The sequence below is a fragment of the Cyanistes caeruleus genome, chromosome 19 (assembly GCF_971803275.1).
Source record: "Cyanistes caeruleus chromosome 19, bCyaCae1.hap1.1, whole genome shotgun sequence".
Lineage (NCBI taxonomy): Eukaryota > Metazoa > Chordata > Aves > Passeriformes > Paridae > Cyanistes > Cyanistes caeruleus.
Window position 1 is genome coordinate 11,200,541 of NC_141719.1, and position 17,382 is coordinate 11,217,922.

General features: G+C 62.4%; 1 protein-coding gene across 14 annotated transcripts in view; it reads left to right on the forward strand.

Annotated features, from left to right (window-relative positions):
- The window catches only part of RBFOX3 (RNA binding fox-1 homolog 3), a 133,693-nt gene that overhangs the window by 101,765 nt on the left and 14,546 nt on the right, over window positions 1-17,382 (forward strand). For 6 of the 14 annotated variants that reach the window (XM_086857028.1, XM_086857032.1, XM_086857027.1 and 3 more), the window contains exons 3-4: window positions 1,465-1,509; window positions 11,444-11,780. In XM_086857028.1, the coding sequence (XP_086713154.1) occupies window positions 11,679-11,780 (102 nt within the window). In that variant the 5' untranslated portion in view covers window positions 1,465-1,509; window positions 11,444-11,678. Of the gene's footprint in view, window positions 1-1,464; window positions 1,510-11,298; window positions 11,781-17,382 lie in introns of all 14 variants that reach the window. The other 8 variants (XM_086857038.1, XM_086857037.1, XM_086857036.1 and 5 more) reach the window with 4 other exon arrangements.

The window sequence follows — 17,382 nt, forward strand, 5'->3', positions numbered from 1 at the left end:
TCCTGGCTGCGGGGCCCCGCGGTGCTCTGGGGAGCTTCTCAGAAGGCGCCTTTCTTGGGAAATGTGTTTGGGAAATGCGGCGTTACCCATCGCTGAGCCTCCCCCAGGAGCGTGCCGTGTCAATTATTCATTGCAGAGCAGGCAGGCTGGGCTCCCAGCACTCCCAGCCCTCCCAGCACACCCAGCCCTGCTGCTCTGGGCCTGCCGTGCCATCTCCTGATCCCAGCCGGGATCCTGGTGGGCGCTGGAAGAGCTCAGGAGTGGTGGCTGGGGCAGGAGGGTCTGCAGGCCTGCAGCAGCAGGGCTGTCATCACGCTGCTGGGAACCAGGGAGTTCCCAAACATCTTTTTTAGGACACCCACGTCCCACAGCTGGGTCTGCCCTGGCCCGGGGCGAGGAGAGACCCCCAGCCTGGTGAATGCATCGTGCTGGGTGAGAGTGTTTGGAGGGTTTTTATCATAAGAGTGCTAATGGAAGTCAGCACCAGCCTAATGAGCTGTACTCCTCCATGAATCTGATTCATTGAGGCAGGAATTACCATAATTGATTATCCTGCTGCGCGGCTGAGAACCGTGTTTGCTAACACGAGTGCCTGGGATCAGTCTCTGCTTCCTGAGCCTCCACCAGAGGGGTCTCCGGACCGTCCGGGGCCATGTGCTCACCAGGAGCAGCTCACGGGGTCCCTGCACCCACACTCGGGACCCTCATCCTGGGGTGCTGCCCCTGCAGTGGGGGCTGAGCAGCTGGGCAGGGGGGACTCAGCACTTGTGGGCCCCCAAAGCAGCACACACAGCTCCCCCTCATTCTTTAACCACTCCTGGGATGTACCAGCCATTCTCATTATTTCCGAGGGTCTAACATGATTGATGAATGTTTGCGTTGGCCATGCTGCAAAAGCCAATTAGTTGAAGTGCAGCTTTCAGGAAGTTTTCTTTGAAATTTGGCTTTATTTCCAAGAAGTGCCCAGAGCCAGGACAGCAGCAGAGCCGTGTGCCGCAGGGATTGCTCCTCACAGGAGCGTGTGCCGTGCTGCTGTGGGCAGAAGGTTTGGGAGACACCAACCCAGATGTGCAGCCAGCGCTTCGGTGACAGCTGTGCCCCCTCCCACCCTGTGGGGTGTGTGGGGCTGTGCTGGCAAGGTTCTGGGGCAGCCAAGGAGGGGGCCCATGGTCTGTGGGAGCTGGGTTGGCTTTGAGGTGCACTGGTGGAGCTGAAGGGGGGTGGTTCCTGTGCCCATCACCCTGGGCATGGTGCTGGTGGGTGCTGATGCTGCTTGGCTGCCCTGAGCTGAGCCCCTGGCCTGGCCACCAGCTCCTGACCAGCACAGGCTTCCAGGGAATAACACTCACGTCCGTGCTCATAGCCCAACGCTGCGCAGTCGATGAGCAGACAGCATTGACTGTAACAGGTTAGTGATGATGATCATCGATTTTAATTCTTCCTCCTCTTCCCTGTCTTTTCTAGAGAGCCCAGTGCAAGCGCCGCCGGAGGAGCTGGGCTGAATCAAAGGTACGGAGGTTGGGATGCCAGAGGCTGCACTGGGCTGTGCCTTGGCTGCTCCCGGGGTCCCTCCTGCACGCTGACCCTGCATGTGTGGGGCTGGCAATGGGTGCTTGGTGCGGGGCTGGCCGGGGCTCAGGGATCAGGCAGGGGCTGGTGGGCACGGAGCCGTGCTCGGGGGAGGGATGGGAGGAAGGCTGCCCACGACCCCCGGCTCCCCCCGGCACTGAGCCCCACGCAGGTGTGACGTGAGTCCTGCATGAGGAGAGCTGAGACTGACGTGCCTGTGAGCGTCCGTGTGTGCTGACTTGCTGTCTGTCCGTACTCTGTGTGGCTCCCAGGAGCCATCCCTGGAGGAGCCCGGGACCCTGTCCTTACTGAGGGAAAAGAGCAGCCCACAGCCCCGTGCTGACCCTGGCCTGGCCACCGCAGCAGATGTTTGTCCCCAGGGCTCTGGGAGGCGTCACAACAGCTCATGGTGTCCCCAGGCTGAGGCAGGTCATGGCTGATGTATGTGCAAGGTGACCAGAGCAGATGCCCTCTGCCAGCCTGGTGCCTGCTGGTCAGGTGTGGATGGCTCCTTCCTGCCCTGCCCTCACGTTACTGGGTGTCACAGCACTAGGGACATCCCATCACGGAGGGGACACCGCATCCCCCAAGGTCCATCCCACTGAGTACAGCACTCCCCCACCAAAGCCAGGGAAGAAGAGGAGGAAAGAAGGCCAAGGGGCTGGAGAGGATGAGTCTGGTGCATTCATTGCTCTGGGCCCTGGCATGGGCTGGGGGTGCCAGTGGGACCAGGGGGTGACGGGGACCAAGGCAGTGGCACCTTGCTACAGGAGCTGCCAACATGCAGAACAATGAAGAGGTGTCTGGCAGGGGAACACTCCCATCCTTGGATGGAGGTGACCTGCTGGGAGGGGACTGTCTGGAAGGGTCCTGAGATCCCATGGGAAATGTGGAGAAAGAGCTACTAGAAAGGACCAGAAAGGCTGGGAGGGAGCAGGGCCAGGATGAGTGGGACAAGGGCTGAGGTGTGAGCGAGGGGGACACGTGGTGGTCAGCTCACTGCTGGTCAGCTCATAGAGGGTCAGTTCACTGCTGGTCAGCTCACAGAGGGTCAGCTCACAGAGGGTCAGCTCACAGAGGGTCAGCTCACAGAGGGTCAGCTCACTGCTGGGCTGATGTGCTGGTCAGCTGCAGAGCTGGGGGCTGCAGGGCCGGGCTGTCCCCACCTCTGCCACCCGTGTGTTTACTGATGCCTTGGTGGTTCCCTTCCTGTGCTGGGGAGGGGGCTTTGCTCCCTCCCTGCTGTGTGTGGGGTCGGAGGCTGCGGGGGCTGCTGGAACGTGCTGGGCTGTGGCCACTGGCTGTGTCTGGAGAGGTGTGTCCACAGCAGAGGGGAGGGCAGCGGGGTGGGTGTCCTGCAGCTCGGCTGCCCCGTGCCCGGTCTGGGTGACAGGTTTGGGACGTGGCACAGGGGCTCCAGGCTCTGTTTGTGCAGGTCTGAAGGGCTGCAGTGGGAGAGGGTGGAATGGTGCTGGGAGAGAGCTGGGGAGGTGCTCCTGCTGCTGGCCCTGCCCTGGCTCCAGTTCTGCCCCTGCCCAGTGACCCCCAGGTTTTGTCTGCTGGTGATGGAGGGGTTTCATTCTGCTGCACTGGGCCCCTCTGTCTGTCCCATACAGCAGGACTGGGGGGTCTGGCAGGCTGGGGGGGACCCCAAGTCGCAGCTGGAGCTGCATTTACAGGGCACAGAGAGAGAGGAAAGGGTTTGGATCACTGAGATATAAGAGGGAACAGGGAGCCCCCCGCCCCAGCTGCCTGCAGTGGTGCCTCTGCTGCTTTATCACCCTCTCCTGGTGCTGAATTATTGAGAGTGTTGCTCTCGTTTATTGCCGTACTGGAGGAGAGCTGCCTCCAGCCTGGTGCTGTTCTGAATATGATTATGGGGCTGTAGATGTCAGAACCAGCTGGGCCCCGGAGACCAATCTGCTGCCCCCCTCACTCTCCTGCTTCCCTTATCCTTATTTATTCCCTCGCTACCGCGCCTGGTTCAGTGCTTATGGTCCCCTCGCTCCTTCCACTGCGCCGTCCCTCCGGAGGCCGGAGATTCAGTGCCCGAGGAGCAGCAGTGCCTGGCTGCCAAGCTCTCCCTGTGTGCCAGGGCCGGCCTTGTGAGCAGCACCCCCGGAGTTATCCCCGGGGCCACACCGCGGCCAGCTCTGCGCTGTGTCCCCTGCCCGGTCCTGCCCCGGGGGTCTGCTGGGGCTGCGGGAAGGGGATGGGGAAGGGTGGCTGCCCTGGCGTTGGTTGGCATTTCTGGGTGCCCTCTCGTGCAGTCCACGGTGGCCACATCCCGGGCTCCAAGGACTGTGCCCGTGGCTCCCCATGGCACACGGGGGCCGGGGGCTGCTGGCTCTGTCCCCTCGGGTGGCTGCTCCAAGGGGGGACTCTGTGCCTCCCAGGACAGATCATCCCAGCAGGACCACGGCTGAGCATCCCTGCCGGCCGGGAGCAGCGCTGGGAGCAGCGGGTTATGGAATCCTATGGAGCGCTGGCACCTCGCAGGTTAACTGTGAGCGGCGGATTCCCTTATTGACAGGGTAGCTTGGAAAATGCTGAGGCAGGACATGGTCTCCTCGGAGTGTCACCGGGAGCCCGCACCCAGCCCGGTCCCAGCCCGGTCCCAGCCCGGTCCCAGCCCGGTCCCAGTCCGGTCCCAGCCCGGTCCCCTCTCCCCAGCACCCGCTCACCCCCGGCTCCGCGTTCCCCTTTGCTCGCCCTTCCCTTTGCTCCTGGAAGAGGAGGGGATATCGTTTTTTCTTCCTTGGCGGGGTGGATGAGGCGCTGCCCAGCGGGGCGGCCGGAGGCCGGGGGCCGCTCTGAGCCGCGGCTGCGGGAGCAGGGGGGCTCGGAGGGAGCCCGACAGGAGGAGCGGTGGCCGGGAGCAGCCCATCGCCCCCCCGAGCCCCGCAGAGCGCCCCAGCCCCCGCCGCTGACACCGTGATGTATTTTTGGGTAGGTACCGCTGCCCGGGGTGGGCGCTTCCCTCCCTGCGTGCCGAGGTTTCGCTCAGGATTGGGGCGGTTTTCCCCTCTGCCGCTGCCTGGCTGTGCCCCCGTCCGGGGACAGCTTCCCCTGCGGTCACTGCCCAGGGCTGGCGAGCAGGACATGGGCTGGAGACAGCCCCGGCCTTGGGAAGGACCGGGGAGGTGGGCAGGGGTCCCTGGTGGGGGCACCCCCAGCTGCCCTCCTGCCCCTGCTCCTGCCCTGGGCCAGCTGCCTGCCCTGCCCAGCACCAAACCCTTGCCCCAGCTGTACTTTGGTGGTCACCGCGGGCTCAGGGCTGGCCTGGGACGGGGCACAATGGGTCTGTGGTGACAGTGGGACATTCAGGTGACGGCTCTGTGCGGAACAGCAGCCCCTCTCACGGTGCCCACCCAGAATCTTGACAGATGCTTGTGGGGCAGCCCCCACATTCTATCCCAGGTCTGAAATTCCTGAGGCTGCTGATGGGAACCTTCCATGGGGACCCTGAGATCTCCTTGTGGGCCCCAAAGTTCCTCCGCAGCAGTCTCTGCTCGGGGGTTTTGGGGCTTGGTGGGGATGCACGGTTCCCCTGCTGAGCCCAGAGCGAGGGGCAGGGCTGGGGAGTGGGCTGGGCATGGGGGGCTCAGCTCTCCCTGCAGGGCTGGGCACGGGGGGCTCAGCTCTCCCTGCAGGGCTGGGCACGGGGGGCTCAGCTCTCCCTGCACTGGCGGAGCACGCAGACCGTGGCTGGAGGGGGCACAGGCTGAGACCTCGAGGGCTTTGTGCAGGGGTGGAGAGGGGACGTGACAGGGTCTGTCCAGGCCCTTGGCCTGGGGCTGGGACACTGAATGTGTCTGTGAGCCCCAGTCTGGGGTGGCTGGGACAGCGAGCAGAGGGCGAGGAACTGGAGCCAGCAGTCCCCCATGGAGCTACACTCCCTCCCCAGAGCTGCAGCATGGGCTGTGTCAGGCTCTGCACCATCCGAGGGTCTTCCTGTGGCATCCCAGCCCACCAGCTGGGGCTGAAAACCAGTGGCACCAGCTCCTTCCACCTGCTCCCTCCTGCTCCCTCAGAGATAGCGAGGGGCTGGGGGGCTGCAGCAGCCTGGTGAGGTTTACATGCTCCAGGGAGTTGGGCTCGCTTGGATTTGGGAGCAGGGAACAGAGTGGGCAGGGGCAGGCAAAGGGGGATGTGGGGAAGGGAGCTTATGGGGAGGAGGAAGAGGATAATGCGGATTCATTGTTTCTCAGGGAGGCAGCTTTCAGGTGTAAGGTGCTTTGTCATGAGGGATGTCGGTGCTGCCACGGCTCCAGAGCCTGTCAGGGCTGGCAGAGCCTCCTGCCTCCGTGCTAATTCTCCCCAGGGACCTAACGATCCAGCACAGCTGCGAGAGCAAAGCGGAGCTGTGTGGCTTTGCAGAGCCCGGCCGGTGCCCGCTGCCATGGCAGCTCCAGGGTCTCTGCTCCCTGTGCACAGAGCCAGCAGCCGGGACAGCCTGGCTGCTCTGCTGGGAAGGGCAGGACCAGGGCTGTGCTCCCGGCAGAGCAGCCAGCGTCATTTCTTGGCATCGTGGGCGTCTCTCCGTCGCGGCGTGGGAGGAAGCAGAGGGTCTGGTGTCCCTGCATGATGGGAGCGCTGTGCTGGCTCGGTCATCAGCACCTCAACGAGCTGAGATGCCAAAGCAAATGAACAGTAATGCCAGGGAAATTAAGAGTGTGTGGGGCAAGGGGTCTGTAAATACCATTATTTATAAACTGTGCCCTGGGTCACAGTGCCTGTTTAACACTAACACCCTCTCTGTGCATTTAAAAAATCTTATTATGAGGATGGAGTGTCTGCTTCTGGAGTACCTCCAGCCTGGTGTTCCCCCTCACCCATCTGCTGCTCAGGTGGGTCCCAGCCCAGTGCTGGTGCCCACACCGGCAGTGCCCCCTTGCTGGGGGGTGGCTTGGACCCCTCCTGTTGTGTTCCATGTGCAGGCACCCTGGGGGCTGCTGCTAAAGCCCCCCGGCAGCCTGTGAGGCACAGTGGCAGAGCTGCCACTTTTTCTTGGGCCCCTTTGTCAGGTGGTGGAGCTGGTCTCAGGGAAGAGGGGGACCCTGGGAATGCGGCATTTCAGGTTCCTGCTCTGCAGTTGCTCCTTCCTTGCATCATCCTCCACCAGTCCTGCGTCACCCTCCACCATTCCTTCCTCCCTCTCAGTCTGTGCTGGGCCTGGTGCTGCTGGCCCTGCCTCCGTGCAGGCTCTGGCCCCAGCGCTGGTGGCCTGGTCCTGGTCCTGGTGGCCCTGGAAGTGTCCTACAGCCGTTTCCCTGCTGTGGCCCCGGCGCTGCCCACCCAGCCCGTGAGCTCAAGGTGCTCAGCAGCAGCTGCTCTGCCACAGTGCTGTTGCTGCAGGTTAATTCTCATTAAATCCAGGGAGCCTAATTGCCATTTCATGTAAATATTTTGTCAAGAGAGGGTTTCAGGAAGGGTGGCACGGGCAGGGGTGAGGAGCCAGGCACGGTGACAGGCTCACGCTGCCCAGCCAGGGGTGTGAGCTGTGTCCCCTGGAGCTGCCATGTCTCCTGCAGGGAGCACGGGTGGCACTGGCTGCTGGAGGTCCCTGTGCACCGATGCTTGGTGCTGGATGATGGGGATGCAAGTAGGTGCTGTTATGTGGAGAGCACCAGGGCTCCTGTCCCTGCCCGTGTGGCTCGAGGCCAGAGGAGGACAAGTGACACAAGAGGCCACGGAACATCCCCTGGTGTCAGCCCAGCCACTCTCCTGTTCTGCACAGTGCTGGCAGCTCTGGCCAGAGGCTGACAGATCCCCAGGCCCCATCTGCTCCCCTCGCAGTGGGTCAGGAATATCTCAATGAGGTGTTTTTTTCCCTGGATCCCATTAAACTTCCATGTGCTTTCCCTCCATTCCTGCTCTTACTGCCACAGCTGCTGTCTCGGGTACTGGCTGTGGTTTGGTCACAGTCCCCTCCTCACCTGGTGAGGTCATTCCTGGGTGCTCCATCTTTGGGAATTCAGAGCAGGCAGTGTCTCCAGTGACCTCTGAGAGCTGCTGGAGGAGGAAGGAGCAGGGGAAGATGGAGAGGTTTAACAGGGTGCCAAGGAGGCTCGTCAGTCCCTTCTCACTGTCCTGTTCTGTGCCCCAAGCTGGGGCCATCCCTGTGGCCAGGGTACTGGGGATGTGGGACCTTCCTTGGTGCAGTCATTTCTTGCCATGAGATGTTCCTTGTCACACAGCAGCTCAGATCTGTCAATGCCTTCATCTAATTGCTTGATGTCTTTGAATAACTACTAATGAGCTTTTAATTAATGAATGCCACTGCTTGGGGGCATTTTGGAGTGGGTGGGAGGAGAGGATTCGGTTGGTCCCGCTGTCCCTGGGTGCTGGTGGGCTGCCAGCACTGCACTCACAGGATGAGCCCAGGGAGGCTGGAGCAGCTGATCTCACCAGTCCTGCCCCCCTCGTGGCAGAGGCCGTGTCTTGCCTGATCTGCAGCCCCCCTTGGCAGCTCTCACGAGCATCAGCATCCAGCTTTGCCCTGTGAGAGAGTGCTGCAGGGACCACAGGGCCCTGTTAAACACCGGACACGCAGTCCCTGGGACACCCAGCCCCCCGTGGCCATGCACTGTGCCCCCACAGCAGCTCCATGGGCACTGCGTCATCCCTCCCTGCTGGGAGAGGGTACACGGGGGTCCCAGGAAGGGATTTCCCATTGCATCCCGTGGGTCAGAGCGTGGCCACGGAGCTGGGGTGACTCTGGGCTGGCAGCAGCTCTGACGGGTGCTCAGGGCCCTGGGCAGGGATGTGCCGCAGCCGTGCTGCGCTGCCGGCCCGTGTGACACCGCCTGCTCGGCGGGGCTGGGGACACGGGGCTCCAGGCAGACCTCTGCTCCTCCTTCCTCATGGATAAAGTTTCCAGATGGTGGAGTGTCCCTTGGAGAAGGCCTGAGCTTTTCTGGCATTTCCCAAGGAGAGGACAGCACCACACCGGCTGCCTTGGGCACCTCCCAGCAGCTCTCGAGTGTGCAGCAGGTACATCCCGGTGCCTGGAGCAGCCAGATGTGCTGTGCTGTCCCTGGCAACTTCCCTGGAGCAGCCAGATGTGCTGTGCTGTCCCTGGCAACTTCCCTCAGTGGTTTGGGGGTACATGCCCACCAGTGCTCCCAGTGCAGGCTCTGTCCCTTGTGGCCAAGGCTGCTCCAGTCCTGATGCCATGTTGTTCTCCCTCTTCCAGAAAACAAAACCAAGGAGGCCTGAAGGGTTCATTTAAAATAAATAAAAAACTGGGAATTGTGCTGATTTGAAGGAAAGGCAGCCCCATCCTGAGCGGGGGAGCGCAGCGCCAGCCCAGCCCCGAAGGGCAGAGAGAGATGTGCTGAGAACTGCAGCCCTGTGCAACTTCAGCCTTTGATCGTATATCTCACACGTGCCCTTTGCTTTCCCTCTGCTGATATTTATTAGGTTTAATTTTACTGGGACACGGCTGTAAGTGAGACAGATGGAATGGGGTCTGTGCGCCTGGTGAACACATCTTAATTAAACAGATAAATAAACTTTCATTCCAGGAGGCTTCAGTTTGGGAGGTGCTCCTCCAGGGCTGCGGCTCTGCGGGGCTGGGCACGGCCCCGGTGCCACCAGCGGTGCCTTTGGCCGGGACTGTGGCACCGTGTCGCTGGGAGCAGCAGGGTGAGGGCAGGCAGCCACTGGTGGCCAGCAAGGTGCTCCCCACTGGAGCTGAGTGGGGGCTCGGTGTCGCCCTGCCTGGCCAGTGTTCCCCGGGACAGAGGGACAGCTCTGCAGCCAGGCACGCGCCGGTGATGGCAGGAGAAGGGACAGAGGAGACTCCAGCTCTCCTCAGCTCCCAGAGCTGTGCCCATTTCGCTGCTGGCTCAGGGCAGTGCCAGCGCTTGTGGCGCTGCCACCGGCCAGGAATGCCTTTGAGTCACCGTGGCCGGAGCCGGCGCGGGGGAGGATGCGCACATTACCTCATCCTGGAGCCAGTTCCTGCCTCACGTGGGCTGCTTGGTTGGGCACCGCATGGCCAGTGTGCCAGGCAGTGCCCTGCCATTGTCACCTCCAGGAGCTGCAGTGGCGCCAGAGCAGCCCAGGGCCTGTTGGCTTGCACAAGGTGTTCCCCTCGCCCTGCACCAGGGGATGTGTGGAGGTTCCTGGGGGAGCCCCTCTCCCCCGAACTGCACGAAGGGCTGTGGGAGGATGCACTTGTGCCTTTCAGGGCTGTCCCACATCCTTCCCCAGGTGCTGGAGAGCACAGGAGGGCATGGCACTCCCTGGGAAGGGAGGCTGGAGACCAGCATGAGTGTGGGGTCTGAGCACCACGCCGTGCCGAAGGGACCGCTGCGTCTGTCTTGGTCCTTGGAGCTGGAGGGGCAGCGGCTGTGGTGGGGCACCCACAGGGAGCAGTGCCTGGGGATGCTGTTGGCAGCAGATGTCACTGCTGGACCTTTTTGGTGCCTGGCACCACGAGGTGGTGGTGGTGACACCACCCACAGCCTCCCCCAGGCTGGCATCCCCTTCCTAACGTGGCTCCTTGAAGTCCCTTTGGAGCGTAGGACTCGGGACCCCCGGGAGGGGCTGGCACCCCCTTGGCCCCACAAATCGCCTTCCGGAGCTTCCAGAGCTGTTTGCAGCAGGTTTTCCCCGTGGCTCTGGGCCAGCCACGCCACACACTGCTGCTCTGGAGTGTCTGCAGCAGAAGTGCTAAGTGCTGCGAGTGTACCAGGACACTGCAGCATGTCACTCTGCCTGGGGATACTGTGGAAAATCCCAGCTCCAAACGGCTGGTCGTGTGCTGGAGGCTCCGGCAGAGACGGAGCATCAGCAGCTGCTGGCACGGCCCTGCCTTTGTGCATCGCGTTTGGCCAAGATGGAAACTGAGCCGAGCCCAGGTTTCGTTTCCTACATGCCCCAGCACAATGCCATCCCGGCAGCCTCGGCACTGCCACGGCTCCGGGGCTGGGCACGGTGCTGCGCCGGGATGTGGGGCAGCAGGGAAGAGCCGGTGGCGGTGCCGCGGGCCCTGGAGGGCGGAGGTGCCCGGTGGGACGGGGACCCGAGCGAACACGGGCGTGCGCCCACGCCGGCTGTCCCCGGCGGGCACCTCACGTAGGCTATTGCCATGGCAGCTGTGACAGCGGCGAGTGTGGTGTGGATGCGTCAGGGCTGCTGGCAGCACCGCAGGCCCCTTGGAAACCCCAAAACCCCTCTCGAGCTCTGCCAGCCAGCGGGTGGTTCTTGGGGCAGAGGGTCCCCATCGCTCCGGGGAGCGCAGGGAAGCCAGTGCCACTGGGCAGGGCCCCTCATGTCCCCCCGAGGTGCGGGGGTCCCCGCAGGCGGGCGGGCTCGGGCGGTGCTGCCCGGGCCGTGCGGGCAGGGCCGGGCCGGCAGGGACCGCAGCGGGGCCCGGAGGCTCCGGGCGGGAGGAGCCGGGCACGGCGGCTCGCAGCGGGAGCGTGGCGGAGCGCACGTGTGCGGCGGGGTGTGCATGGGGGAGTCCCGGGCGGCCCCTCCGCGGCTCGGCTTCCGCGGCACCCGCGCTGCACCAGCCCCACTCCCGGTAAGACCCTTCCTCCCCGGGGAGGGAGACGGCTCTGCCCGCCCGGCCCCATCCTGCCCGGCTGCTTCCCCAGCGTGTGGCCGGGGTGGCGAGGGCGGCGGGGAAGCCATCTGCAAAGCGGCGGCGGTGGAGGGGTTAAGTGCGGGATCAGCTGTTCTCATGTCATTACGGATTCTCTTCATTTTATACAGAGCTCTGTTTGATGTCTGAATGCACAGGGGACTCCCCCTCCTCCTCCAACTCCCACCCCTTTTATTTCGCTCCCGAGCCCTCTCTCCTTCCTCCTCCCCTTCCTTTCTCTCCCGCTCCGCTCTGGCTCACGCACACCCTTTGCAGACCGTGCGCTCAGTGCCAGTGGCTAATGGCCCCGAAGTGAAGAGCCAAGCGCTGCTCCGGCGGCGGCGCGGCCGGCCTGCCGCAGATGAACCCTCCTAAGTAGCGCCGAGGGGTCGGGAGGGCCGGCGAGGAGGGGAGAGCCCGAGGGGCCAGCCGGGAAGACGAGGATAGCGGTGGATAGCAGTGTGCGGAAGAGGACGGACCCGCGAACAGCTCCACGGCTACCTGTCGACACATGCTGTGCTCCATGGCTAACTCGGGCTGCCTCCTTGTCTCCAACTCAGGCATGCTTCCTCACTCTCTCCCCTGTCCTCCAGCCTTCCTCTACCTCCAACAGGTAAGCCACCCTCTCCGGGGGATTTTTTTGCTTTCCGGTTCGCACGTGTTTCTGGCTGGTTCCCTCTCGGCAGAGGGTAAGAGCCTGACAGCTTCCCGCCGGCCTCCAGCCCCACGGCAGCCGGAGCTGTGCCCGGCTCGGGTCCCCGGCCGCAGCTTTCGGGTGTCTCTGGTTCCCCCGTGGTGGCGGGAGCACGGCCAGGGCAGAGGCGCGGGCAGTGCGGCAGGCAGAGCCGCCGGCGCGGCTCCAGCGCTTCCCCGCCTCGGTGCTGCTGCCGCTTGGCGATGATGGATGCTCGGATGAAGGAACGAGGCTCCTGCGTGGCCTGAGCAGCCTCCAGAGAGAAGGGAAGGTGATGAGCTGGTGCGTGCGCTCTCAGGGCGCGTGTCCAGAGCCGGTCAGGTGTGCGTGGCTCTGTCCCGCTGGCACGGGAAGGTGCTGCAGAGGGACTGGGGGGACGTGGCCCCAGGCGGGTGCCAAGCTTGAGCAGCCCGGACGGAGGGTGCTGGGGCCGTCAGTTTGGTCCTGCACCTGGGCCGAGGTTCCCACTGGGCTGCCCTGAGTCCTGTGCCGGACCCTGAGCGCCGAGTTTCCGGGCCCATCATCCCAGGGGAAGCGCAGCTTGGGGAGGCAGCGTCTTCTTCAAATGCCTCTGTGCTGCATCGGAAATCCTGTCTCCCAGCCAGGCAAACCACTCCATTTGTGCTTTCAGGAGTTTAAAAATTCATGGCATCCTCCCCGCGCTTGGCGTGGCCGGCGCGGTTCAGCCAGCGGCGAGGACAGGCCCACAGGTGCCAACCCTCCTGTGTGAAAGGCTGAGCAGCGTTTGCTCCCTCGGGGGGTCCGTGGCCGTGTCCGAGCGGGGTCGTGGCCGGTGGTGGTGGGGATGGCGAGGCCCAGGTGACCCTCCCGCAGCGGCGGGGGGCTGGGGGAGCCGGTGCCGGTTACACAATCGTGGGCACGGGGGCTGCGGCAGGGCTGCCGAGGCGGGCGCGTGATTTATTGCACCCTCCTGCGGGCAGAGCCCAGGGACGGCCAGGGCTGCGCTGGATTCCCTCCTGCCTTCCCAAAGCTGCTCTGAGGTCCCTGTGGCTGCTGCACATGTGACATGAGCCTGTCCCTGAACCCCCGCCCGTCCAGGAGATGGTTTCTGTCCCTATGAAGGGAGCACATGGATGCTTTGCTCTGGCAGCCAGTGCAGGGCCCAGAGGCTCTCTTGCAGCATGGGAGATGTCCCTCTCCAGCTGGGATCCCCCTGTCCCTGGCCACACCAGGGGCTCAGCTGTGCCGCTCTCTTGCCCTGCGGAGCGCTCTGGTGTGGATTGGCCTGGGTCTGGCAGCCACGGGGGTGACAGCGTGGCCAGACCGGTGCTCCCAGTGCCCGCAGGGCTGGGCAGAGCAGAGCTGCGGGTCCCTGGGAAGCAGCAACTTTCCTGGGTGTGCAGCTCTGCACCTGGCAACTCCCAGCTCCCCCATCACCCTGCCTGGTTTGATTTGACCGTTGTGTTCCGCATCTCTTCCTCCCTGCTCTCCCAGAAGCCTCCTGCTCCTTGGCAGCAACTCTGGACTTGCAAGCCAGGAGGAGGGTTTTATTACAGGATTTGGAGTTGGATTTTCACCCGGCTGATGAGCACGATGGAGGTGAAAATCTCCATCCTCTTCCTGGGCTTTATCCTGTGCTGAGGTTCTGCACCCAGCACTTGGGGATGGGTGTTCCCCATGCACGTCACAACAGAGCATCAGGGATGTCACTGGTGGCCACCACGTGGGGCAGGGGCACGCGCTGCTGATGGGCCCCTCAACGGGTGTGCCTGGCACCTGCTTTAGCTCTGAATTTGCTCTGGATTTTAGATGTGTCCACTTGTGCCACCTGCACCTTAGGAGCACACAGGGAGCCATGCTACTTCTGCCTGTGGGCACGAGCCCACCCCGGAGCTGGCTGTGGCCAGCTGGCCTGGCTCACCTCTGTGTGGCAGGGACACCTGAGGGTTCAGCTGACTCTCCCTGAGTTGGTAGCACCATGGAGTCTGGGGGAACTGGGTTTTGAGCCCAAATCCTTTATGGGTTTGTGAGGAGGTGTTCCATGATAGTGCCTGAGCCAGTGACCAGGGCTGAGTCTGCTGGGCTGGCCAGAGCTGGGGCCTGCCAGGGTCTGCACGCAGTACCTGCCCTCATCCCCTCCAGACAGTGCTGTTCCTACCAGGAGCCTGGGGCTGGACCGGTTCCCGAGGATGCTGCTGATGTTTCTTAGCTCCCAGCCCCAGCGTTTTCAGCTGTGTTGGGATTTGAGGGAATGATCAAGTAATGAAGCTCTCAGCAAAAGTTTGGTTCTTCCAGCACCGGGGAGGGCTCAGCAGTGCCAGTGGCTCTTCCAGGTGCTGTGGGGGCCTCTCAGCTCCCTCTGCTCCACTCCCGCCCTGTGGCCACCCTGGCCCAGCCGCAGGAGCCGTGGTCTGTGGCGTTCTGGGTTGTGCAGCCACATGTCCAGGAACTGCCCCTGGCACTGCCGTGCTCCAAGAGCAGGACCTGTGGAGGGCAGGGGCCACAGGAGGGTGGGTGCACGTCTGCAGCAGAGCAGCCTGGGCCGGAGGGAACCGCATCCTTCTGCACAGGGACATTTGGCTCTTGCTCGGTGAGGGTCTGGATGTGGAAGGACACTTTGGTGGCTTCGTTTTGTTAACAGAGGAATCGGTCACTGCTTGGAACACGTCTCTGCTGTTGTGAGTGAGCAGGTGATGGCTGCAGGACAGGGCTCGCTGCTGACCCAGAGCAGACCTGGGCTCTGAGGCTCAGCATCAGTGCTCTACCCCGGCAGGCCCGGGTGCAGCCCCAGCCCCGTGCGGGTCTGAGCCCAGCACAGGCCGATGTGCAGGTGTGCTGAAGCCCACTGCAGCGCTGCCCCCGAGCTGCTCCTCGCCGGGAACATCCCCGGTGCTCACAGTCACACCATGGCACAGGAGACTCGGCTGAGCAGCGCCTGGCCCGCCGGGAAACAGCCTCTGCAAATCCTGCTTGGAAAATTCCTTTCCAAAAGGGCTGCTGCCAAGTTTAGCATGTTATATTTTTAGGGAGCAGGTCTATTCCGAGCGGTGTTGTCGCGTGTTGCAGCAGCGGGTTCGTTTCAAACCGGGTTTCTCCCCCTGCTCGTGCGTCGCACGGATGCGAGATCTGGCACGGCAGCTCCCGGCTCCGGCCGTGCTGTGGCAGCTGCCCCGCTCCGTGAGGACAGGCCTTCAAGCCCCCAAAAACATGTCTTCTGCTTCGGGTTCTTTTACATTGAAAACACTGACATTAATTTTAGCTTTGCAAAGCTGCTTTTCCCACAATAGCTGTGATTTTGGCCCACACTGCCTGGCAATGCTCTTTTTATAGGTATATTCCTATTTTTATGCTATAGTGATGGGTGAATGAGTAGATTAAATTAGATTTAGTATCTGTCATTCTTTAAAGCATCACATGCTGCTGGGGGGGAGGGTGTAACAAAGAAAGGCTAATTAGGAGAGCGGGTGCAGGCCACCTCCACCAGCTCCACCACCCCTGGCCCAGGGGCTGCCCCCACTCCGGGACCAGCATCCAGAAAATGCTTTTGGAACGTGGTTTTCCTGTGCAGCCCCCAGGCCAGGCCAGCTCCACGGTCTGCAGCCGGGGCTGGGCAGGGTGCTGGGCACTGCAGCTGGGCACCCCAGGCACCTCCAGGAGCTTCAGGGTCACTTGCTGCAGGGATGGGGGCTCCTGTGTGGGGGCACTGTGTCTGCAGTAGTGGGCTTCCAGGGAGCAACCAGGGGCACTGTAGCTCCTCCAGGACGGGTGTTAGTGTCACTGGTGCAGCTGGTTTTTGTAGGCAGGTGTGGGGCTGGGTGCTGGGAAGGTGTGGGGAGCTGTGCCAGTGTTGGGAAGGGTGCCTGGGCACAGGAGAACTAAATGTCCTTTGGAGGATCTGGATCTTGCAGTGCTGGTGTGAGCCTAGCAGCGTGTGGGCAGGGGCTGTGTGGTCCTGGCCATGCCATGGCTACTGACCCAGTGACATGCTGGTGCCACGGAGCTGCGGGCTGGGAGCTGCAGGCTTCACCCTGCACTGCCCACAGACAAACCCAGCAGTGCTTTAACCTGCACCACCCCCCTTGGCATTCCAGGGGCCAGGAGGGAGCAGGTGTGTCCCTTCACTCCCTGGAGCATCCCAGCAGCTGAAGAGTTTGTGGTGGCCACCACAGCGCTGTGGGCACTGCCTGCCAGGGGTTGGGGGCAGTTCCCAAGTTCCATACGAGCCCTGCTGTGCCCGGCCAGGATCCACACCCGGCTCCTCACCACAGCCTTCAAACAGCTCCCGTGGAAAATCAAAACTGGGGAGAGAAGAGTGGGAGCAGGCGACAGTGGCAGCTTATTTGTGATCTGCATTGTGTGGGGAGCCCTTAATTAGAGGTAATTAGACTAATTAACTTGCAAATGAGAAACTCGTCTTTTTCTCCTTTTCTTTTACAAGAAAAAATAGAAAAGACGAACAACAAGATAAATACTGAGGCTAATTACGTTGTACCTGCCGCAGACCCCTCCAGCTCATGGGATGCCTCTCTCCGCACCAGCCTGGCGCTGTGTGCCACCCCTGTCCGGGTGTCCTGCCGTGGCTGTCCCCACCCAGGGCTGGTCAAGTGTGACCAGGCGTGTGTCCCCATGTCCCCAGGGTCCCCGGTGGCCAGGCCCTGGCAGTGCCCAGTGCCACAGAGGGCATGGCTCCAGCATCACAGCCAGCACACTCCCTGCCAAAGCCATGCCATCCCACCCCAGGACCGGAGCAGGGACCTCCCCTCTGTGACACCACCCAGTGCCCGGCTGTTTTCCAGCTCTTCCCTCGTGGCATCTCTGGTTTCCCCTCACTCTGTGCCTGGGGGCTTTGTTAGCACAACCCGGTTCAAATGTCTGATTAGTCTTTAGGAGATCGAGGGGTCAATTTTCCACAGCTCCTTCCTCTCCATTTAACTAATTTAACTGCACGATTGTTACAAATTTCATTTTATTATAGTGCTGCTTCTCAGTCCAATTGAATTACCAAAATCTCATTTTCTCAGAAGTGCTGAATATGTAATTAGAGGAAAAATTATGCTCCTGGCTGCCTATTAGAGAGGGCTGTGTGCAAGCACTGTCCGGGCACACACATGGGCCCGTGGTGCCACGAGTGCCCACACCGCCTGGGCGAGCAAGTGCCACATGCAGCTGTGCCAGAGCCCCAGCATGGTGACAGTGCTGTGACAGTGACAGGGGCTGGGGGTGGGCTCTGCAGCTGCAGGACCAGGGTTCAGCTGGGTTCCTGGAGCCCTGTGAGCTGCAAGGCCAAATGTGGGGATGGCAGTGGAGCTGGTGTGGGCTTGTGGGAAGTGTGAGGTCAGTGGACATGGCCACTGATCCCACTGCTCACGGTGTCTGGAGCTGTGTGCGTGCAGCTGGGCTCTGGCAGCTCCACGTGAGGATTCTAGAGCCCGTTTGCCCCCAGGCCCAGCAGACTGGTCACCTCTGAGCCATGGATCTATGGGCATCTGCATCTGACACTCGGGTGCCTGCAGAGCTCAGGAGGATGCTGATGAGGACTCAGGCTGTCTCCAGCCTGTCC